The sequence below is a fragment of the Chiroxiphia lanceolata genome, chromosome 9 (genome assembly GCF_009829145.1).
Source record: "Chiroxiphia lanceolata isolate bChiLan1 chromosome 9, bChiLan1.pri, whole genome shotgun sequence".
Classification (NCBI taxonomy): domain Eukaryota; kingdom Metazoa; phylum Chordata; class Aves; order Passeriformes; family Pipridae; genus Chiroxiphia; species Chiroxiphia lanceolata.
Window position 1 is genome coordinate 24335862 of NC_045645.1, and position 23687 is coordinate 24359548.

The 23687-nt window shown below is 55.5% G+C and overlaps 2 protein-coding genes across 2 annotated transcripts; both read right to left on the reverse strand.

Moving 5' to 3' along the window:
* Positions 1-2191: 2191 nt before the first annotated feature.
* Positions 2192-8611, reverse strand: HSD17B7 (hydroxysteroid 17-beta dehydrogenase 7). The gene is made up of 9 exons (XM_032696873.1): positions 8537-8611; positions 8227-8430; positions 8023-8115; positions 7036-7150; positions 6325-6519; positions 5322-5426; positions 4219-4275; positions 3569-3667; positions 2192-3169 (listed from the first exon to the last, which is right to left on the reverse strand). Exons 1-9 carry the CDS (start codon positions 8569-8571, stop codon positions 3074-3076), a joined length of 999 nt encoding a protein of 332 aa, XP_032552764.1. The 5' UTR covers positions 8572-8611; the 3' UTR covers positions 2192-3073.
* Positions 8612-9832: 1221 nt separating this feature from the next.
* DDR2 (discoidin domain receptor tyrosine kinase 2) lies at positions 9833-23002 on the reverse strand. Its single transcript, XM_032696872.1, has 17 exons — positions 22928-23002; positions 19228-19331; positions 17307-17409; positions 16954-17185; positions 16725-16872; positions 16470-16575; positions 15923-16106; positions 15608-15851; positions 15430-15492; positions 15187-15317; positions 14476-14686; positions 13749-13972; positions 13497-13633; positions 12913-13104; positions 12542-12770; positions 11860-12009; positions 9833-11319 (listed from the first exon to the last, which is right to left on the reverse strand). The coding sequence occupies exons 2-17, from the start codon at positions 19319-19321 to the stop codon at positions 11182-11184; spliced, it is 2586 nt and encodes an 861-aa protein (XP_032552763.1). The 5' UTR covers positions 19322-19331; positions 22928-23002; the 3' UTR covers positions 9833-11181.
* Between the last annotated feature and the right edge of the window lie 685 nt (positions 23003-23687).

Genomic DNA, 23687 nt, shown 5'->3' on the forward strand with positions numbered 1-23687 from the left:
CTCCCTTGGAGACATCTGGGCTTACTGTGCATCTCCAGCTCCATGCAGCACCAAACTCTTGGGAAACCATAAGCTTTAGCCCACCCTTCCCTGTTGTTCCATCTCTCCAGGGCTCAGTACGTACTTTAGCACCTTTTGTTCCTTCCTCATGTGACCCTGAACAGGAAGCTGAGCTAGAGGTCTCCAGAGGCCACTTTGCATTCACACCACTCGCAACTCCTGAATCCCATGCTTGCATCTCCCAGGATGTAACACACACCACAGTTTACCAGGTGCCATCACAGCAACTAAGGTGAAGCTAAACCATGTGGCAGGCTGAGCTCAGACACAGTAGGACAAAACCACACATTTTCTCTAACCCTGAACCACAGATCCTCAAGAGAGAGCTACAGAGAGCTTTTAAAATGAACACAGAAACATGTTCATAGCTTTACTTGGCACCTATGTCATGGATAAAGACTGGTGGTGGTATATCACACATCCTCTTCCCTCATCAGTCACTGCATGCTCCATAGGCAGAAAGCACTTGTCCCATCCCATCAGACACTACTTTTCCTGATAAATGCCCAACTTCACCCTACAGGCACATACTTGACATAAATACTCAAAGGTCTTACCTACAGTTGCCAACCTCTGCCCATATTAGAAAATTGCCCCTTTCTTTCTAAGCTTCAGGGGAAAAAAACCAAAACCACAACAAACCCACCAAACTCACATATCAGAAAACATTTTTCTTAACTATGCTAGATTAATTCAAAGCTACCTCTTCTAGGACCTTCAGACCTCACTGCACTCAAATCCTAGGGCTGTCACACCTGCAATGCCAGCACAGAGCTGGTGATCATCTTACCGTAAGAACCCTGACCCTCTCACGCCCCAGTAAGTGGCACTCAGCTCCTAAAGTGTTGTGTCAGATTGTTTTGAAAAACACTTGCTACTTCATTAATCTCAGCCCAGAGAGAGAATGAGGCAGGCACAAGGAATGACCCAGTGCCTCTGAATCTGCAGGAGGTGGGGAATCCTAAACGTGGAGGGGGTGGCTGATACCTACCACAACCCAGAGCAGAAGCACAGTAAAGTTCAAGATACTCATTTAAAACCAGTCAAGACAACACACTTCATTACTCTCCAGAACAAGGAGCCAAGTACTGCTGTAGGATGTTCTGGGGACCAAGTACACCAAATTGAAGAGACAGCCAAGCCAGACTCCTTTCCTGTGGAGAAGAAAAAAAACGGCACCAGAAAAAGCAGGGTCTGGCCCCAGCATGTTTTAGGGTACAGCTGAACAAAGCCACAACCCAGATCTGGTGCTGGGACAGGCTTTATTGCATTTACACATCCACATAAACACACCAGATCTACTTCACAACTGTGAACAGCTACAGATCAGTGAGGGAAGCACCACTCCACAATGGCCAACTCATCATTCTGTTCTAATGTCAGGTGGTAACTGGTATTCATATAAGTCTGAGCTGAGAGGTGTTTCTCAGTCCAAACTCAAGAATGGCCTCCCTCTACTGCTAATACCACGCTGCTAGCAGTACACCTCTGCTTCACAGAGATGCTCAGAACCAATGGAGGGTAGGAAGAAGGAAAAAAAAATAAAAGCAGGATTCTTTAAATCTGTATCCCTGCAAGCCAACTCAATAAAGAGCCTCTGCAGAGCCTGGATTCTCCTGGCTGCCAGCTGTGCAGGTTTCCTACAGAGACCCCTGAGTGACCCCTCTCTGTGGGCACTCCAGTCCCCTGCAGGAGGCACCAGCCTGGGCATGCAGCTTCCAGAGTTCAGGGAGCCTCACCTAAACCCTGCCAGCCCCAGGGAAATGCCTGGGCTCCCGTACTAGAGAGCATTAAGTAATTATGTGACACGTGAGGGTGAGCAAGCACCAGAGACATCTTCCAAGGGCCTAAGGCTGGGAAATAGTCTCAGACAGCCCACAAGTGCTCAACACACAAACCCCACACTGAAGTCTTCAGAAGTCACTCATGTCTTTCAGTAACTAAAAATAGCAAGAGAAGTAAGCCAAAAAGGTGGTTAACAGCCCTCCTGTGGCAGGAGAGGAGAGACCCCCACATTTCCCAGGTACACACAGGCTTATAGTGCAAGGCAACAAACCAACCTCCCTTCCAGCCCTCCAAGTCAAAAAAAGATGGATATCAGAGTAAAAACACCACTGCAAGCAAGGACAAGTCAGTTCCAGTCATTTATTCATCAGGGCACTTGAAGGTACTTGGTGCCAGGTATTTGGTGAAGGTCCCCAGATAGGAAGAATGGTTGGTACAATAGATTTATATAAAAAGACACTTAAATAGATAAAACAACATGGTAACCTCTCACTCTTGCTATAAACAGAGCAGACTAGCCCTGAGTCCAGGTTAACATCATCAGCTTCAGCCTTTACAGCCAGTCGTGGTTAAAACCCTTAATGCCCTCACACCCAGGGGAGAGCAAGGCATCTATCCTCACAGCTGAGGCAGGGGTGTGCTTCTCAAGCCACCTCTTCAGGAGCTTGATTTCAGATGCTATGCAGAGCCTGACTGCCAGTAAGGTTCAATCTTGTTGAGCAGGTCAGTACAGCCAGCCCCAGCTTTGGTGAACAAGTGTAAGAGCAGCTCTTCTGAAGGTGAGCCTTCAAGTATGTCAGGATCAGCCACAGGTAACAAGTTTGAGCCACCAACAAACACAAGTAGAGCCAAGATGCAGGGCAGGACCCCAGACTGTTGCCTTTACTGCTCTGAACCAGGTTTAAACCACAGGTTTTTGAGGCTGTTCCTGAACCGTGCACAGTTCAGTCATGTTTTTGCAAGACACTGCTTTGCAACTCTGTTAAAACTGGAGACCCAGAGTAGACGGAGTCTGTCTTATGCCAAAAATAAAAATCCCATACCAGAAAGTCTAAGTATTTCTCTTCAGTTTTCACATTTCCATTTTCAGGAACTGTTCACATTCTGTCGAGAAGGAAGATTGTGTCTGAGGCTGTGTGCCTGCAGAAGAACAGCAGGCAACATGAGTAGCACCGGAATGAAGAAAGCCCATGTGACCGATACAAGACTCTTACCCCACTGGCTTTACTTAGTCTAAAAGGTCACTGTATCTCTCTAGAATCTGCTTTTCCAGTTCCAACAGCTTTTGGTACAACTTCTCAGCAGTGTCTTCATCCACATCCATCTGGAAGACAATAAGAACAGCACTGTGAGACCATCACCCCGATGGCAGCCAGCACAGACGCCAAGGGCAGCTCTGGGGATAGGCAGGGTGTACCCTCCAGAGCTTCTACGTTCACAGAGAGGCAACTAAAGGCATCTGTCACCAGGGCACAAGCCACAACATATTTTGGGGCAGCATCATTACACACATAACCTAACTATCATTTCCACTATCTTCCAGACTCCAACCTAAGCCAGGAATTACTCCAGGAAACCTCACAGATAAGCCCCCATCCCCCCTCCTGCTCAGCATTCAACATGCATCTTGCTTCCACTCCAGCCATAGGACACCCTTGGCACAAACCCTTCCACACAAGGCAGATGACAGACCCCTAGCCAAGGAGGCTCCCTTTCCATTTACCTTCCTGGGCTCCACATAGCATCTCCCCAATCCAGTAGTACAGCTGTGGTATTTCGTAAGTAAATCCAGGTACTCTGGCTTCTGTTTGAACAGCCACACCTGGCAAGAACAGCACAGAGGTGTCTGAGTCCAGCACACACTGTCCCAGTCAAGTCTGCAGGCAAGGACCCAGCTGCCAGCAGGCACAGGAGAAGTCAGTAGAGGTGCTCCCACCAAGCAAGGCAAGACACAGTATCTAGGAAAGAAGTTCTGAGCTGGCTCCCTTCACCTGTGACCTACACAAGCCAACAGTAACCCACATTTATGCCAAAGCAGGTCAGCATGGCTAAACTTGCTCCTGCTGTGCTTGAGACACACTGTGCCCCACATCACCCACCTCCATCCCCTGTGCATGCATGTCATTCTGCCTGACAGGAGATGGAAGGAATAGTGTTTTTCCAAAATCATTTCTTTTATGGGTACTAGATAAAGGTCATAAAGCATCACTTGGCAGATCAGCCCCAGTGACAGCTCATCCCCCAGCACTCAGTGCTGTACATTACTGGGGGGTCAAATACACCACCCAACCACCAGCCTTCCTGAGAGGCTCTTGGCTCAAGCCAGCAGATCCTGGAAGAGCTACCCAAAAAATCAAGTTGTGAGCTACTTACATGAGCTTCTGCTCCATTATACGGTGTCAGAGTATAAGTTTTGGCAAAAAATCGGATCTGAGGGGAAAAGAAGCACACAACAGAATCTGTATTGTGATCCAAGGTTTGTTTGACAAGCCCTGCACAGCACAGATACTCCAAATAATCTACCAGTGGCAGAAGTCTTCTCAAAGTTGACTACAGGTAACACCACACGATGATCAAAGCATCCCTTTATCACCACAAACTATTTTCTGGAGCTACCCAGCAGGTCAGCAAGCTCCATGCTCATGCTCTCACACAGAGCTCACCTCAAGGCAGGAGGCAGGGGGCCACACGTGCTTTGCAGGTGCCTCTACTTCAATGGTCTCAGGAGCACAAAGGGCAGGAGGCAAAGGGGATCTGCACAACTGCCAGTGCTGAGGACAACTGAGAAGGCATTGCCTCTCTGCTGCCAGAAGAAACGTGATCTGTCAGGATCAGCTGCTACAGCTGGGGCAGCTTAAGCTGAAAGGCCAGTCTTGCAATAAGAGCATCAAGGCTCAGAGCAGGCAGCCTTCAGAGACAGAACTGCAGTGGACCTGAAGAGATGAAGCCCAGACGAAGAAAGGCAAGGAAAGTTTTGGTGAAGCAGGGAAAGAGGCAGTAGAAAGCAGGAGGGTTTGCTTTCCAGAGGGATGGAGAGCAAAAAGCAAGAAACACTGAATTCTAGAAGGCTGGAAAGAACAACACTGAAAAACAGCCTGTTCTAGAAACAAACAGCATTTCAAAGCACACGGACCGAGTTTTGTCCTGAGCTCTGCTGCCACCAAAATAATGGTATTTCACAAGCCCCAGCAGCCTGGCAAACCTTCCAAGGGGAGACTTGATGAACATTGCTGGGGCTGAAGGGCTGAACCCTGGCTCTATGCACAGTGCTGTCCAGCACCAAACCTCCATACTCAGCTTGGAAACTGGGGTCCCAAGATGCAAAAGGGAAGGTTTGCAGAGGGGTCAGCCTGCCCAGCTCAGCAAGAGGAAGAGCACAGGCAGCAAGGAGCCAGAATCGTGCTGTACATCACTTGCAGTGAAGTGTATCACAGCAGGGCTACCTCAGCTCAAAACCACCCAGGAGATCCACTCACCAACCACATGATGGGCATTAACAGCTTCCACAGAAAGACTGGCAAAATTCTGTAGGTCATGTTAGTCATAACGAGACCGGGACAAACAACACTGGAATACAGACCCTGCAGAGAAGAAACCAAGTCAGTGTGCAATTACACAACAGTTAAAGATCATACTCCTTCCCTCCCTGTATTCCTCAGCAAGAAAGTGAGGGTGAGTACATAGACCAGAAAATAGATACTCTCCTCTCGTAAGTTACCAGCAATTAGACGTAGTGATTTTTGAGAGGTTCAAACTGGAGATGCTGGCGTCAAATCTGTGCTCATTACAAGCCCATGGGATAGGAGATGCACCCTCCTGACACATCACAGCCTCACAGTGCAGTCTCCCTGCAGCTCAGCAGCTACAGCAAACATCCCACAAATTACAGCCCACTCAGACAAAAGGCTACCTCACCTTTGAGATAAGAGTTCAGCCTTCTAGGTCTAAACCATTTTCTCCTGAAGTGTTTGAGAAGAGTGTAACTGCTACCACTGGACTAGGGCTGTGGCTTGCCAACAAAATTCCATCAATCCCCAGTGACTGGGAAGGCAGGTTGGTTGTACATGTCAGTGTGACAAACCTGAAAAGCAGCATGGAGCCACTAGCAGAGCCTGCACCTCAAGTGCTTGCAGACAACACTGCCAGAGCAGTGTTCTGATAGGCAGGGACACTCGAAAAAGAGTAGAGGCTCTTTGCTCTTTAAGACCAATTCTTTGGTCTACAGAGACAGAGCTCGCAAGGCAGGGACTGTTCCTAAAATCTTCTGGTTTTAGAACCCCAGAAGAAATCTCTTTGGCAGATTCTCTGCCACCTACGCCACCAGTTCAACCTCAACCACGTTTTGTTCTTACCTGTGCATTAAGGAATGCACCAGGTTGCTGTGAGCGAATGAATTCAAGTAGGTAACTACAATGTAATGATAATTACAAACAGAAGGAGCTCATTAGTTTTTTTCAGAAAGACAAACCCCATCAGCACCTGGTTATTATATTTCCTGTTCAGAACCACGCTTGTCAGGTCAGTAGCATATTTAGAGGAACTGTATGATTCCTGCCCCTTGGCATGCTGATAGTCAGAGAGGCTGAAGGCAGACTCCCTGGCATTGCTGGAGGAGGTCCAGATGAGTCGTGAGGGCTTCTCGTTACCGCAGAGTAGAGAATGAAGCTGACGAACCTGAAAAAGAATTGTTAACTTATTTAACACAGCAATTTTCCAGTGTTAGGGTATGGCTTTACAGTACTTTAAACCTGTGAGCTTATCTCAGCTTTCTCAGCCAGCCCTCCCTAGGCTAGCCAGAAGGAGACACTTCTCAGGTGTAACTTCAGGCCAGGGTGCACCAGGAACATTTAAAAGCAGCTGTCATTCTTTTTCACATCTCAGTTGAGCACTTTGGAATTTAACACAGCCAAGCCTTAGTATTTACCCTGGACAGAGAACTACATATGATTTACCTCTATCTGCTGGCTCACTAAAGTAACCTCAAAATTATATTAACCCTTGTAACAAAAATCAACATTTTTTGCTATTTAAACAAATCTCAAGGCCTTTGCCCTGTCATTCTCTATCTGTCAGGCTGCATCCTGCATCAGCATCCAAACCTGTGAGAACTGATTCACCAGGACTGCCTGGACCCATCCCCACCCACACCAAACACCAGACCGAGGGCTCGACCCTCATATGCAGCCTCACCAGGATAAAGTGCCCAAAGAGGTTGGTAGTAAACACCTCCTGAAGTCCATCTCCAGTCAGCCTGTCCGTCTGGGTCATCATGCCTTCGGCAGTGGTCAGCATGTGAAGCACCTTCCTGGAAACCAAGGACAGGAATTAGCAAGGAACACTGCCAGGAGCCACCTACTTCAGACTGAGCCCCTACTTCAGTCCTTCAGAATTAACCTCCACCTCACAGGCTCCACACAGACTCTCTAGTTTCACCTTCAAGGGCTCTATCAATCCATGAAAAAAAGAGATGGAAAAGTCCCAGCTCCTACTGTCTCAGTACTGACTAAATCAGAGAAGACTTGTCCCTTCCTTCACTTAAAAGTACCATTAAAAAAAAAAAAGGCTTGCTCTTCCATTTCATGCTCAATTAACCAAATCAAGATCCAGCATGGAAGTAAGCCCTAGGGCCATGTCTAAAGCAGGCAAGGAAACCAGTTTGGCCTCTATGCTCAACACCCCAACAGCTTTATCAGCCTCAACACAAGTCACTGTGCTCCCCAGCTCAGCTTCCCTGTGTTGCTGACAGAATAATGATCCTTTTACCAGCACCCACCATTAGCTTCAGAAAATAGTGTGATTCACAGCTGTAAACAACTACAAAAACCTACAGTGGGATCAAAACAACAGTAAGAAGACCCAGTATGAGCAAACTTCACCTCCCCAGCAACACAGCAGCATTTCTCACACAGTGCCAGAGACTGCAGGCTTTGGGTGACCTCTTGCCCTTTCCCTGCACCCAGTGGGCATCACACCAGAGATCAGAAGCAGCACTAGGTGCCTTGGACTACCCCAGCACTCCACTCAGCTGCCAAGCCCACCCCAAGCAAGACTGTGCATCCATAGGGATGTGTTCTGTGTCACACTGGGGAAGGGAGACAGACTCAAGGGCACATCTTCGCTGTGCCAGCACCCCAGGCTTCCCACAAGCCCCTGCTGGATCCCTTTCACATCTCCTACCCAGTGAGGAGACCCTGCCAGAGGGCTTTGAAGTTCACTTGTGGGTTGGGCATGATCCCAGCATTGAGGTAGACAAAGTCCAGGCGCTGAAACCTGCATGGAGAAGAGCACAGGGGTAAGGGCTAGAGCGGGGACGGAAGGGTCCGGGGGGGTGGGCTACACGCAGGAGGGGTCCGGGGGGACAGAGGACAGAGACCACCATACCTGCAGCGGAGCTCTTGGGCGGCACGCAGGACGGAAGCCAGGTTGCCCAGGTCCACTTCCACGGTGGAGACCTGGGCGGCGGGGTGGGTGGCCAGGATGAGGTCCCGCGTGGCCTCGCTCTTCTGCACGCTGCGGCACGCGATGCACAGGTGGATGCGGCCATCCTCCTCCAGCAGCCGATGGCACAGCGCCAGCCCCACGCCGCTACGGACGGGACGGGGTTAGACACAGGCAAGGCAAAGGAAAGGAAATCAAAACAAAGCAAAGCAAGACAAGACAAGACAAAAATCAAACCCGGCCCGACCCTCACCTGTTAGCCCCGGTCACCAGCACCACCCGCTCCATATCTGCCCCGCGCCCTCCGCCCCCCCGCGCTATAACCGCTGTCCGCGCCGCGGCCCCGCCCCGCCCCACCGCCGCCGCCAATCGGCGCGGGGAAAGGGGGCGTGGCCCGGCCCGCCCAGCCCCACCCGCCAATCGGCGCTCGGTGAGGGGGCGGGGCCCTCACCGCCGGTGGCGTGATAGTGAGCCGAGCGCAGGGGGCGGGGCAACCCGGGGATACGCCCTCTGACCCCGCCCACAGCGCTGCTGGTCACGCCCACGCTGCGCGGGCCACGCCCACTTATCCGAGCTGCCTCGGTTACCCAGCTGCCCTTGCCCTGCCTTGCCCTGCCTTGCCTTGTCCTGCCTTGCCTTGCCCTGCCTTGCCTTACCTTCCCTTCCTGGCCAAGGGGAGCCCCCTCGTGCCCCGCAGCTGCCGCAGGGACGCCGTGCTCTGCCACCCCGTCCTATGCCACCGAGGGACGTTTTGCAGCCCAGCAGAAACGCCCCCGAGTCCCTGTTTTCGCCGGTGTTGCTGTGGCAGGGAGCGAGGTCTGGGCACGCAGGTCCCTCCCGGAAGACATCAGGTGCAGCGCTGCTCCTGGCGATGTCCCAGTTGGAGCAGGGGATGGACACACCAGCCCCCCAGACACCCCAACGTGCTCTCTGACCCAGGGCCGTGCAGGGTGCCCAGGCATCGAGCCCGAGCGGTGGGACCTGCAGATGTGCCCCTGCCTAGCCCAGTGCTCCCAGCTCCCCGCTTGATGAGGCAGGGCTGGGATGGGCCACAACGCACCCTGAGCAGGAGAGGGCATCCGAGGGGACAGGCAGAGGGATACCAAAGCTATGGCCTGTCCTCGTCTTCAACACACTCAGCAAGGATGAGACCTCCTCTGCCACAGCCAGCAGGAGCACACGTGGGAAGACCAGCCAGTCCCTCTTCAGAGCACAGCCCACCATCCCTGCCCTCTGCTCCCCCAGACCCACTGTCCTGCCTTGATCCCTGCTGGTGGAGTGTCCTGACATGGATGCTGAGCCTCCGAGCACCCTCCCTGCCACCCGAGGAGATGGACAACTGGTGTGGCTCAGCCAGCCAGTCTCTTGAGAATCCTTTCTCCATCCCTTAGGCTGTTACCTGTGTGCACTCCCCAGGCTCTTCCCACCCCACATCCCAGGGTGCAGAGTGCAGCCCCAAAGCCCCCCAGCCCTGGGGGTCCCCATGGAGGAGGCGAGCTGAGCTGCCCTCGGAGGTGCCGCAAGCAAACCACGCAACCAGATTCACACACCAAATGTCTCTTCAGCGGGTTTGCCCCTACATATAGGTGCATCTACTGAATATATACATGCCTTAGCAATGGAATACTGGGAACTGTGCCACACGTGACTGATGGTGCTGAACTAATGCATACAAAAGTATGGAGGGGTCCATGTGCCCTCTAAGTACAAAGTTCCTCCTGTCCAGCTGCAGGAGGGTCCAATTTTGGGGCATAACCAGTAACCTGCCAGGGCTCCTGGAGGCACATGGCTTTGGCGCCTGCCCAGTTCGCTCATGATGCTGCTGGATCCGGGAGGATGGATTGGTGCCACACTGCTGTGGGAGGCTCAGGGTGGCAGAGTCCAGCCACGTATTTCAGCTGAACTGTGATCCCAGGCTGAGAGCCAGGGAGAGCTGGAGCACCCTGCTCCATGCCCACGGGCTGTAGCAGGCATGGGCATTGGGCAGCAGCCAATGAAGCTCTGCTATGTGCCTTCCTCTCCTGACAGGTGAAGATGTGGGTTAACCTGGGAGAGGAGGACCTGGAGATTTCCCCATGGAAGTGAAAGGTGCTGACATCCTGCTGCCATTTGCCACGCATCACTCCATAGGGTATCCAAAATGCATTTCATGGGCAATTGAGCTGCTCTGGAGTGGCTGTAGTCCGTGAGGGGATGTCCCCTCAGTGATGCCTGCTCCTTCCTGGCTGACACAGAACAGCCATGGCTGAGCAAGCTGCCTGCTCCAGCAGCAGGGTGAGGTGCTGGGAGTGGTTCAGGCTTCTCCCTGTGCAGCTGGGGTCTGGCCAGCAGTGACGGTGCTTCCGGCCTCTCCATGAGGCATGTCCAAAGTCTCAAATGTCCAGAGAGTGTTTCTTTTCACCCTGTAATTGCACAGCCCACTGAGAGCTGGTGGCAGCTCCCAGCTCCTCCTCAAACAGGTAGTGGCTGCTGGTCGGTCCCTGCTCCAGCAGGCACATATCCGCACACATCCCTTCCCCAGGCACCTACTCTCTGTGTGGGCTGAGAGCTTCCTCACAGAGAAAGTCCAGCTGCCCTTCCTCCCCTCCAGTTGGGGAAGAGAAGCCGCTCTGTCCTGGTTCTTGTCACCAAGAACATGCTGTGTCAATAAATAACCCTCATCCCAGCCCGCGCTGCTCCCGGGCCCAGGTCTGCAAGCAAGCGGGAGGTCTGAGTCGTCCCACGTCATGGCTCTCTTTGCTGTCCTTGGGGTTCTCCTCTGAGGCTTCACTGTACAATGAGAACAAGACCAGCTGCCCCGGGTTTATTGCTGAGTCCGAGTGAAGTGGCTTCAGTTTGCATATGGGGCTCCTCTGGGGACGGGGAGGGATGGGGACCTGGCCTGGGGGAAGCCAAGGATCATTCTTCACTGGCTGACTCTTGGAGAAGGCGATGGATGTCCTGGAAGGAGGGACGATCCTTGGTGTCCCGTCTCCAGCAGCTGAGCATTAGCTTATAGACTCTGTCAGGGCACAGTGCAGGCTGGGGAAGGTAGGTCTGCAAAACAAACGGCAGAGATGGCAAAGGGAGAGAGTTACTGCCACAGAAACGAACATGCAAACTGCGCCTGGAGAGCCCCATTTCTCGGGGAGCCCCATCTTTCCATGCCCCAGGGTGGGGGGCTGTGCCACTGTGTGCCCAGTGGCGAGGGGACCTCCAGATGGCACAGTGAGAGGCCTGGGGACACCTGCTTCTGCCTCCCAGCCTTGCTGAGTGCTGAAGCAGAGTCAGCAAGCAAGTCGTGGCTTGGACTGTGTTAAGTTCAGAGCTTGCCATGCCAGGCCCTTCACCAGGGCTCCTTTCCAGAGGAGTTCCCATCCCATAACTGCCCCAAGCTCCCTATCTTGAAACCTTGAAGTCTCTCCCCAGGTCTCTGATGTTCCAGGCACAGTACCGCCTGTCCCATCCCATCCCATCCCATCCCATCCCATCCCATCCCGTCCCGTCCCGTCCCGTCCCGTCCCGTCCCGTCCCGTCCCGTCCCGTCCCGTCCCATCCCATCCCATCCCATCCCATCCCATCCCATCCCATCCCTACCTGCCGGCCCTGGTCCCGGAAAAACTCGCCGGTGTTTTCAATGACCTGCTCGTCAGACATCTGGGAATAGGGCTGTTCCCGGCAGAGTGTGAAGGTCTCCCACAGTGTCACACCAAACGCCCACACATCACTGGCTGTTGTGAACTTGCCCTGGCCAGAGGGAGCAGAGTAGAGGTCAGGCATGGGCACTACCCCATCCTGCTCCATAAGCCCTAGGTCAGAGTTCAAAACCTCTTTCTGGTTGCTTCAGTTTCCAGATGTGGGCCTAAAGGGGTCTGTGGTCCCACAGACCTGCTTTCTGCCTGGGGCCAGAGCCTGGTGAGCTCCAGGTTGGGCTGGCAGTGACTGCTCTGAGGGCTGGGGCTTGCCTAGGATCCAGCTCCCTTCAAAGGCAAAAAGCAACCCTGCTCCATCTTCCAGGTCTGACCATGGCCAGGAGAAAATGTCAGACATCCTGCTTAAAGGATGTCCTACCCTGGGACATCAAAAATCACCATAGTCTCTCCAGCCCACCGTGAAAAGCTGCTACCACTCTTGCTTTTCACATGCTTCACCCCAAATCTGGACTGCAGGGAGTAGAGATCTCCCCATCCCTTCTGCACCCCCCAGCCCAAGGAAACAAGACAGTGGGAATCCCCAGAGGCGTGTCAGTGTCTGTCAGAGGAACCCAGCCCCTGTGTACCAGCAGGATGCTCTCCCAGGACATCCAGCGGATGGGGAGCACCGCCCGCCCCTGGATGCGGTAGTAATCCCCGCTGTAGAGATTCCTGCTCATGCCAAAGTCAGCAATCTTGATGGTGTACTGCTTCCCCACCAGGCAGTTGCGCGTGGCCAGGTCTCGGTGCACGAAGTTGAGGGAGGAGAGGTACCTCATGCCGGAGGCTATTTGGGTGGCCATGAAACGCAGGTCACTGCCGGGAGGACAAGGGAGGGCTGAGGCGCTGGGAAGGATGGCAGCCAGGGGTACACAGCCCTGAGCAGGGTGTCCCCCAGCCGGGCAGGGTGCCGGGAGCAAGCAGCCCTGCCCAACCCTGCCCATCCCGGCAGCACTACCTGACGGTGGGTGTGTGGCCGGCGGGGGGGCCGCCTGCCTGCTGGCGGGACAGGAACTGGTTGAGGTCTCCATTCTCCATGTACTCAGTGATCATGCACAGCGGGTCATCCGTGATGCACACCGCCAGCAACCGGATGATGTTGGGGTCCTTCAGCCGCGACATGATCTTGATTTCCTTCAGAAAATCATTCCTTTCCGGAACAGAAACCACACGGATCGGATAGACAGACCCAGAGGGGCACAGAGGTGTGCACAGACTGGCCAAGCATGCCACCCACCCACCCAAACCTCGTGGGACTGGGACTCCCCTGGGACTGGGGGCCATGAGGAGGAGCTCAGGGCTGATCCACACGTGGCTGCAGGGGAGCCTTGGCAGGTAAACAGGTACTGGGGGGCTCGTTAGGATCAAGAATCCTGACACTTGACAGCCCAGAATCCCCAGAGAGCTCAGACATGAGGTCCTTGCAGCTGCACTGAGTGCCTGGCTGCTGGAGGCAGGGATGCTTTCCGAGCTTCCCAGCTCTCCTGGTGCAGCTCTACGTGGGAGGCAATGCCGAGTTGTGTGCACCGCCCAGCCCTGTACCTGGCATTCTTATTGGCATCCGCTCGCAGCATCTTCACAGCCACCAGCACAGGGCGGTCAGAGCTGCCATCCAAGCCCTCCAGGGCAAAGTCCTTCCCTGTGAACTTCTCCATGCCCTCCACCTCACAGAGATGAACCTGGGGGAGGAAGAGGCAGCCATTACCTCTGCTGATTAACAGTGTCCCTCAGCCCCTGGGAGCTGGGAAGAGCTTTGCCTGAGCCCTGCTCAGAGCAGGTCCAGTCCCCACTCACCTCCCCAAACTGGCCTTCCCCCAGCTTCTCCTTGAAAGTCAGGAGCTTCCTGGGGAACTCCTCGACGGCCACATCCTTGCCGGAGAGCAGGTCCATGGTGAGGGCCGGCACTGAGTAGGTGTTGCCGCCTGTCACGCCCTGCAGGTTCACGATGTCGGCCTCAGCATAGTGGGGGACGCCCTCGGGGACGCTGGCCTGGGACGGCTTCACGGGGCCGCTGCAGCCTGGGGGGACACAGCGGGGCCAGCCCTGCCATGGGTGTCCTGCCCTGCACCCTCTGCTGCCTGGGGGCTGCTCCCACTCCAGCTGCTGGCTTCTCCATCCCTGTCCTCCCCAGAGCCCCCGCACCGCCCCAGCACGGCTGGATTCCTGCAAGAATCACAGGCTGCTCGACTCCTTCCCAGTCACTGACAAACACACTGATCCAGCCCTGAGCACCAGATAAGAAGGGATCAGTGCCTGACCTCCGGATCACTCAGAAAGAGATGCCAGAGCATCCAAAGGACGGTAGTGGGACAGAGCTCAGTCTGGCTGTGGACATCAGTGATGGCTCTCGGTCACAGGCTTTTTGTGACCTCCACGTGGGATGCACAGGAGCTTTGTCGACCTCTCCCCTCAGTGCCAAAATGTTTGGAGATTGGCCAAAAGCTGGGGCTGGGTAGAGGGGCTGCAGCAGCCTCAGTGTATGGTAGATGGCTCTGAGCATGCAGGGTGTCCTGGCTCTCACCTGTGTCCTCCTCCCCGGAGGTGAACTCAGGCAGCTTGCGGATCAGGCGGGAGGGCTCCTGGTAGTCAGGTCCCAGGGGGAATATGCGGTCGTAGGTGGAGCTGGACTCCTGCTCACTGGAGGAGGAGGAGCGGTTGGGGTTGAACATGCTGGATTCGCTGGGCAGGGAGAGGCTGACGGTCATTTCATCATCCAGCATCCTCCGTGATGCCTGTGAGAGGGGGGAAGGGAGAAGAGAGATGGGGTTCTCTACAGCATGGGCAGGATGGGGTCTCTTGTGTTCCATGGTATCAGTGCTGCACCCAAACCTCTTCTCTGGTGCCCTGTCCCAGGGATTCAGCACCCACCTGGGTTTGTCCTCATGTTTTCCCCTTCTCTTTTCTGCCTCTATGGAGGAGAGTTTTGCTCCATCACTTCTGTGACTGCCCTTGGTTAGGTGGGAGCTGTGGTGAGACTCCCCCAGGCTCCTCTTGCCCAGATCAGCTTCAGGACAGAGGAATGGACAAGCAGGCAGGCCCCAAAGTGACTACCCTGCTCAACTAAATCCCCTTGCTTGAGAGATGGGTGCAAATTGCAACCTTCCTGAGGAGGAGAGGGGAGCATCAGCCCTTACATGGAGTCTGCTTTCTCTGTACTGAGCTTCCAGAAGAACCTGCCTAGGATGAGTCTGCTGCCCTGGAGCACCTCAGCAGCTACCCCGTGCTTGCCCACCTTCTCCAGCATCTTCTGCCAGAACTGCCGCCACAGGATGATGACAATGATGGCCACCAGGATGAAGATGATTGCCACGAGGCACCCGATCAGGATGCGTGTGTTGCTGTCATCTACCTTGAGTGTGGGGTCTGGCAGGAGAAGGGTACAGCAAGAGCTGGTCACACTGGCATGTGAGGAGACCCCCTGTTCCCCCAGAGCATCCCTCACCCATCACAGGGCAACACACTTTTGATGCCTTACCGTAAGTGGTGGGGACCACGGGTGCCTCGGCGGGGGGCACCGAGTTGTTGTACATGGCTGCATCTGGCAAGGGAGCAGAGGAGAGCATCAAGGTGCGGGTGCCCCACAGTTCCACTCTCTCCTTAAACCCCCCCCCCCAGTAGGGTCTGGTCCCCATGGGACTCATGGCAATAGGTACCTGACTGGAAGGTGATCTCACTGAACATCATCCAGGTGTCAGCAAAGTAGTACTGGCACTTGATGGCACTGGCCATGCGGTGGAGCAGGGGCACAGTGACGAAGCGGGCGCTGGGGTTCACATCATCCACAACCAGCACCGAGGAGATGGTGCTGGGCTCCCACTCACTGGCATCGGCACGGAAGTAGCACTGCACCTCCTTGAAGATCTTCACCCCTTTGGCGAACATGTTGTTGCAGTGGACCTGCGGGTCAGCCTGTCAGTGCGGCCACAGAGGGGGACGGGGGCGGGTGACAGGGCAGGGGGTGTGCCGACCTTCATGGCAGTGAAGTTCCTGATGCGGTCGAACTCGAAGGTGATCTCCACGTAGCCACCAGTGGTGCTCTCATTGCGCCAGCCCACATAGTCATAGCCCGGCCAGACGTGGTACTCGTGGGTCTGCGTGAAGTCGTCCAGCCCCGACACCCCGTCCGTCAGCTGGCCCAGGCCCTCTGTCATGCTGGCACATGCGAGGAGGGAAAGGGAGTGTGACTCTTGCCAACCCCACAAACCTGCCACCACCCAGCACTCGCCCAGCAGCTCTTCACAGCCCCTGAGACACCCAGGAAGGGGTTTAGTTATTGATGTTCTCTCTGGAAAAGGCTGTGGGGTGCTGAAGGTGTGGTGTAGCTTGCGTAAATCCAAGGGGTGCTTGCCCCATCATACTGTCCCCCTCATGATATGTATCCTCCCCAAGCTGGCCGTGCCTCCACTTCAGGGAGACTCCAAACATTTGCTTTGCTGAGGATCAGCACACCAGCCTGACAATGCAGGGAAGAAGCAGCCCCAACCCCTCCTGCCCAGTGTGGCACCCAGTCCTCACCTGTACCCAAACGCCCCATCGTACACCGAGTCGTTCAGGTAGATGACGGCGCCCCCGGGAAGGATGAGCTGCTGCCCGGCTGGTGCGTTGTAGGACACCAGCCCATCTGCAGGGAGGGGAGGGTGAATAGGTGGACACCTTGCCAATACCAAAGCCCTGCCAGCCCCAAGCGGGACAGATACATGCCAGTGGGATGGCCAGCCCCTTCACTGGGCTCTGGGGACAGAGGAAGAAGCACAAGACTGCACCACCCACCCAGCCAGACGCAGCCGTACAGCTCCACCCGCAGGCAGACGCTCATGGAATGGTCAGTGACGGGGATGAATCGGACAAAGCGGGCAATGAGGGGCGGCTCCAGGTCCTTGAGGACAATGTCATAGGGGTTGGTGTTTCCATCCAGCACCTGGGGAGAGAAGCATGGTGGGGATGGGCAGGAGGAGCCTCCTCACCCACCACCCAGTGCAGCACTCACCCGCCTCCTCACCTGCTTCCCATGCCGGTTCCTCCAAGAGATCCAGCGGGTGCCATCTCGGCTGTAGTTGATCTTATACATGGGGGCAAACTCATTGCCATGGCCCTCGGCGTGGCGCCCCTGGGTGCCCACCAGTGTGATGAAGTGCAGGGCATGCAGGTCAATCTGCAGAAACTCCTTCAGGTCATTTGGCTCCACTGCGGTCTCAGGGCACCAGGCTCCATCACCATCCTCGGAGTCCAGCCTGTGAACACACAGTGGAGGAGCTGTTTGCAGGAAGCCAAAGCCAGCCCCAAGTCCCCCTTCTCCCTTCCATGGCAGCCCAGACCCTGCCATGGCTGTTGCAGGAGGGTCCCCACACTCACCGGCCGTACTTGGCAGCTGTGGAGTCAGACCACTGGCTAGAGGCTGAGATGTCCTCGTCAGGGATGTGCCCGCCCGACATTCCCAAGGGGTACCGACACACCGCTGTAACAAGACCAGCAGGGCACTGAGCAGGCACTTCCCCAGCCCAGATACGTGTTGAGAATGGCATGGGCTGGGGCACATCCACCACACAGCTGGCACTGCAGCCCCGGCACAGCACTCTCCATCCCCCTGGCTCACAGAGAGGACAAAGCAGAATGGTGTGGTCCTGCCAATGCAACACCTGCCTGAGCAAACGGAGCTGCTGGCCAGAAGTGGATGCCAGCCCAGCTCGAAGTGAAGCAGGAGCAGGGGGAGACAGTGCTCCAAGGGCTAATAGGCACACCAGGCCCTGTCCCTGGAGATCCTGTCAGTCCTGCTGGCAGGCACCTCGGCTGTGGTAGAGAGCCTGTGAGCTGGCACCACTAACCACGTGCTCCTTGTTCTGGGGGAACCCCGAAAGCTCACTCCAGAGGCCACTCATCAAAAAAACTCACCTGCAGCAACTGTGCCATGCTGCCGTGCTGCTCCCCCCACCTGCCTTGGGGAACAAGTGCTGACCCCTGCCTTCCTTGCTGACCCCTCAGTTCCCATCACCAGCTCTGCTCCCACCCTGGCTGCGAGTGGAAAAGTACCCAGTGTGGCAGGCAGGCTGCGTCCCCGAGTGGCAGCCGGCTCCCCCCGGCACCACATCCACGCTGCTTCCCAGGAGTTATTTTTTCACGCCTGGCTGCCAAGAGCACTGCTGAAAGGCCGGCTTGTTTGGCTGTGTTTACTGTCTGGCCGCTGGCTCCAGCCCACCGCACTCCCTCCACACACCACCCCGAGCAAACACTCGCACCGGGGAGGCAGGGACCAGCAGGATGCTGTGCCCAAGCCGCCTCCTACCCCCACAGCCTCCGGTTCTACTGGTGCTGCACCAGCAAAGAACGTGCATCCCAGCGTGCTGCCATCCCCAGGACCATGTTCTGCATCAGACAGAGGGGATGAGTGCATCTTCATCATGAGCACTGGCACAGTGGGAGCACCTCTTGTCTCCAGCTCTCCCACTTGTGATGCTCTGCAGAGTGCAGCTCCCACCGAATTCTCATTTAATTCTTGCCGAACATGGAGCCAGCTCAGCTCCTTTGCCCAAGGTAATAAAAATCCTGGCCAGGTAAAAACAGTGCTGCCAGGCCTAGATGTCTGCAGGAGAAACAGGATTGCCTCCCTAAGTAAGCACTATGAAGCCTCTGGGGAAGACCCAGCGACCCCTTCTCACAGATGGAAGAAGACTTTGAAGGGATTTGTTACAGGGATGACCCTGGGAAATCCTGGCATGCTGAAGGTGCCTGGGCTGTGTTCATCCCTGAAACACAGGATGGGGCTGAGCCCTGCAGAAACAGCCACCTAAACACACTTCTCCCACTGACAGCCAGCACAGTGTTGTGGTTTCGAAGTAGAAGCCAGGCACCCAGTCAAGCCACTTCACTAAAGCCAGCCTTGGTTTGCTGCAAAACCACCAAAGAAAGCACAACACAGCAGCAGAAAACAATGCCTGAGCACCCGGCAGCCTCAAAACTGAGCGGGGTCAACGAGCCCCCAATAGGGAAGAGCCCCACCCAGAACCCAGGGTTCCAGCTGCAGTGCTTTGCCTGTTCCCCAATGTCCCACTAACTGATGGGGGTGGGACAGCGCCCGTGGCACACAGAGGGAGCTCTCTGGGTCACTGCCAGTGGCCAAGCCATATGCAGGACAGTAGTGTGCCCAGGCACGTGCAGGCTTGGGGACCATCACATACTGCTCCCAGAGATGATGGAGATGAGCCCAGACTTGGACATTCTGGCAGGAGCACAGACCAGGGAAATGCCCCTCATGGCACCCACAGCCCGTCTCACTTACCAGGGTTGACCTGGGCTCTTGCAGCCTGTGGGATGTGCAGCAGCAGCAGCAGCAGCAGCAGCAGCAGCAGAGCTGGTCTGGGGGTGGCCGGCATGTCGGCAGTCCTGTGGAAACAGAGACAGGGCTCATCAAACTAAGGCAGCTGAGCCACGTGGAAATGTCAGCCCTGCTTGGGGCAGCCAGCTGAGAATGGGAGCACTTCCCCTGCACGAGCCCCCATGTCCCACCTCGGCCCGGAGGAGGCGCAGAGTCCCAGACCTCAGATATCTGATGGTGGTCAAAGGGGTCCCGGTGTCCCATCCCCTCCTCCACCATCCCTGGGAGCCATGGTATGCCAAATCCCTGGAGCTGGCCACACGTAATGGCCACAGGACCCACATAAACCTCCCAGGGCTCTACTCTGACCCACACGAACCTCCCTGGGCTCTGCTTGGGGCCACTGCCATCCGGCTCCAGCGCCAGGCAGAAAGGCTCCGGCTGGGCCGCCCACCCTTGGACGGCTTTGAAAGCAAGAATTTGCACAACCCCATCATATAAGACAATAATAGCACGTTTCAACAGGCGGTTTCCCTGCCTGCTGGCTCTGGAGAGAGGAAAGCAGACACTCGCCCGAGATTTACGGCGTATTTATTGTGACAGCTCTCTGTGGCAGAGTGGATCTCAGGGACATGCATGACAGAAAAAGGTGTGACAGAGGGCATGGGAGCCAGCTTATACCCACTGCCTCAAGGGGAGCATGGGATGGAGCTGGAGGAGACTGGGGTCCTGGCAATGGGGCTCAGGCTGCAGCAAGGGGAGAAAAAGTGCCAGTGCTAGCGGGGCTCCTCCTCGGAGGGTACAGCCCACAGCACAGTGGGATCCCCCAGGACGTGCCTGCCTTTGTGCCAGTGCTTTCACCACAGTCATCGACCTGGCTCTGGCCAGCTGCCAGAGATCCCCAGAGCCTGAGAAGCTCCCACTGCACCCACACACCTCTGGGGAACCCCCACGGGGCTTGGCACCACACCAGGGGATGTACCAGGGACACCCCTGGTGCCACCAGCCCTGCCCTAAGCTTCCTGGGCTTCTGCCCCTCCTCTTATTTGCCAAAGGGGCACTTCACACAAGCACCAGATGCAGATTAGTCTTCTTTTTATTAAAAAAGGCTATTTTAATCTAATTTACATGCATGTTAAACTTCAGAGAACAACTTATTAACCTGAGGGTTAAAGGGACCATAGCTCCTGGCCAAGTGGGACCTGGCTGCTGGGGTAAATCCCACCTGAGCCCACTGCAACAGCAATGTCTGGGCTGGGCTGGCACACCCTCAAGGCCAGCCCACCACCAGTGATCCCGCAGGTGGGTGCTTGGTTGTGTTCTTGCATCCACCCCACACACGGTCCCACAACCTTGTCCCCACCACCAAGAAAAAACCAAACCCAACTCAAACCATCTGCCACACATCAGATGCCTTTATCCCACAAAGTACAGCTGGGAGGTGCTGGATATGATTCCCTGGTCACTGCCAAAGCCAGGGTTTGGCAGAGCAGGAGCAAGACAGGGGTTTGCTGAGACCATGCCAGCACCCAAAGGGAGTGTAAAACCCCAGAACCTGCCACCTGCATTCTACTAGAGGCTCTCTGCACCCCACAGCATACTGCTGGATTCCTGGGGGACTCTGCTAAACACCATGAGCTCTGCAGTAGGCACAAATAAACACCTGCACTTGGAGTGATTCTTCCCCCTTTTTCATTTTTTTTTTAATTTTTTTTTTAAAGAACAATATGTTGTTGCTTTTTTTTCTATTCCCAGCTGGTAAAGCTTAGCTAGTTGCAACCAACTCAGCTACAACTGGGAATTTCAGCTGCATTGCCGAGAGGTACACAGGAGGCTCCTGCGTTTGATGATGGCCAGTTCCCCCAAAATTAAAATCTCAATTTCCTTCTGCATTCCAAAAAATATCCAGGGATATTTTTTTCCCCACTATTCTTTCAGGCTGAGTAAACTCTTTAAGCATCAGGATACCAGATGCTGTAATCTCCTGCAGGGAATGCATTTACATTTAGTCTAATGTAAATGTAGAAATCATCCCCACGTAACCATTGGGAAGTGCTCGTCACTCCTCAGGAGAGTGGGGCTGGGGGACACTGGGGGAGACAGTGGCTCAGGTGCTGAGGCTGGGGGCTCAGGGACACGGGGTCAAACTGGCCCAGTAGTACTGGTAACCCAGCTGGAAATCATTTCTGTTCCACCAGCCCTGCAAAAGGGGTGGCTTTGCAACGTTTTGACCGAAAACGTTTGCTGAAAATTTTCAACTACTGGAAATTTTTAGTGCAGAGAGTTTCTGGAGCTCCTCCCTGGCATCGCCTGGGCTTTGAGTTTCCCTTGGCCACTGCTTTTTTTTGTTTTGTTTTCCCTTTTTATTTCCCTCCTTTCTTATCCTACTGAAATAACCAGGTAGAATTACCAGGGGAAAAAGTAAATCCACATTTGTTAAGAGAGAAACCCCACCTGACCTGTGGTTCCTCTTGCCCTCCACCCATGCCAGCTGGTGAGATCCCCAGCTCGCTTCCCAGGTGGGCACTGCTGCCCATGCTGGCACTGGAGGAGCATCAACCATGGAGAGGGGCTGCATAGCAGCAGGTCCTGGACGTAGGTCTCCCAGGACTGCCAGGGCTCCCGTTGCAACTCCCCATCCTTGCATGGGGCTGGGGCTCCCCTCCTGCTGGGATGGCAGGACACGCCAGGGCCATGCTGTAGGGAATGTCCTTCCTGGAGCAGCAGTCCGTGACCCTGGCCCAAGACATGCAGTGTGTGGGTAAGGGGGGTTCAGGATCCCCACCCCAGCTGGCACTACAGCCCCCAGCATGCTGTGCCACCGGCACAGCCTTGGTAGGAGCACAGCGCAGCATGACGGGACCCGTAGTCCTCCTCCCTTCCAAAAATAACATTTTAGACCTTCTCCGGGCTGGATGCAGCCCCACTTTCTTCAGCAGCAAGCGCCTCCCCAGCCACAGGCCGTCTGGCTCAGCCCGGGGCATCGCAGCCGTCCAGGGTGCGAGGAGCAACTGGCACATCCCCGTGGCTGCCAGCTGCCCTATAGAGACCTGCCAGGAGCACAGCCCATGGACAGGGGGCCTGGGGACACGGTGCTGTGGATGCTGCTGCAGCAAGCACTCCCCGCCAGCCGAAAACTTCCAGCCCTCCTCCACGCTCTGCGCCACGGCACACAGCGCTGCCCTGCAGCATCGCTCCGACACGACGCGGGCTTGGGAAGCCACAAGTGAGTTCCCAGCACCAGGACGGGGCACGACGCTCAAAAGTACCAGACCAGTGGCCCTGTGTCCCCTCCCTGGTGTGACCTGGTGCCTGGCTGGGGGACAGCAGGGCCTCTCTGGCTGGCCAGCACTGCCGCCGGCTCTGCCAACAGACACATAGGCGGGAGCTGAGGAGGGACACCAGGAAATGCTGGCCCGGTACGAAGCACGGGGGGAAACACTGGCAGTGGGGGGACAACTGGTGAGAAGTGGCCAAAAGTTATGTCCCAAAGCGGAAACACTGCCCTGCTTCTGCCCCAGCCCCTTACCAGGTAGACCCACACCCCAGCCCCTCTGCCGAGGTTCTGCCGCAGAGCACAGCTCGCCCCACATCCCACCAAAATCCCAAACCTACGAGGGGCACATGCCTCTCCAGCCTCTCCACGTACCCAAGAGCAACTCACCGGAGCGGGGAGGCGGCGGCAGGCGGGTGGGCTCCTCGCCCCTCGCCTGGGCCGGGGGAGCCAGGCGAGGAGCGAACTTCCCCGGGCTGATGCAAGATGCCTCTGGGAGCGTTTTTGCATTCTGCGGATTCCTGGGAGCCGTCCAGAAATCCCACAATCCTACATCTTGCACATTTGGTTTCAATTAGGGAGCGGAGAGGGGGAGCCAGTCAGCAATCCGGGCTGGCTTTTCGGCGGAGGTTATTTTCCTCGGCCCGAGGGAATGTGCGCAAAGCTATAATTTACAGCAAAACCCATTCATAGCGCAAGAGAAAAAATAAAAAGATCCGCGTGGCCGGCAGGGGAACTTAAAGCAATAGGCAGCGTTTTACTTTCCGGCACTCGCCCCCGCGGCTGCAGGATGGCATGTGTGTCCAGGACCCTCCTCCTGCACCATGGGGCCACGGGGGACACCCCCAAAATGCGGGCAGTGGAGACACTCCATGAGACCCCACCACTGTCCCAGAAGGTCCCAGATGGACTACCCCTCTCCGGGCCCCTGGTGGGAAGGGTATCAGACTCCTGCGCGGGCACGCACGGCCAGGACACCGGCCGGAGTGCCGACCTGCCTGGCACACGGCATGGAATCAGCGCTCCAACTCCCCGAGCTCCACGCTGAGCTGGCGGTTTTACATCATTTCCAGGCACTAGCTTGGCACTGCAGCCATTGACTATGCAACGCAGCAAGGAGAAAATAATAATAAAGGGCTCGCATTAATTT

Coding starts and splice junctions, on each gene's coding strand:
- HSD17B7 (XM_032696873.1), bottom strand. CDS start 8,571: ATGGAGCGGGTGGTGCTGGTGACCGGGGCTAACAG. Junction 8,431..8,536: donor CTGGTGACCGGGGCTAACAG/GTGAGGGTCGGG, acceptor TCCCGTCCGTAG/CGGCGTGGGGCTGGCGCTGT. Junction 6,520..7,035: donor TCTTTGGGCACTTTATCCTG/GTGAGGCTGCAT, acceptor ATTCTTTTTCAG/GTTCGTCAGCTTCATTCTCT.
- DDR2 (XM_032696872.1), bottom strand. CDS start 19,321: ATGCCGGCCACCCCCAGACCAGCTCTGCTGCTGCTGCTGCTGCTGCTG. Junction 16,107..16,469: donor GATGGGGCGTTTGGGTACAG/GTGAGGACTGGG, acceptor CGCATGTGCCAG/CATGACAGAGGGCCTGGGCC. Junction 15,493..15,607: donor TGAGATCACCTTCCAGTCAG/GTACCTATTGCC, acceptor CTCCCTTGCCAG/ATGCAGCCATGTACAACAAC.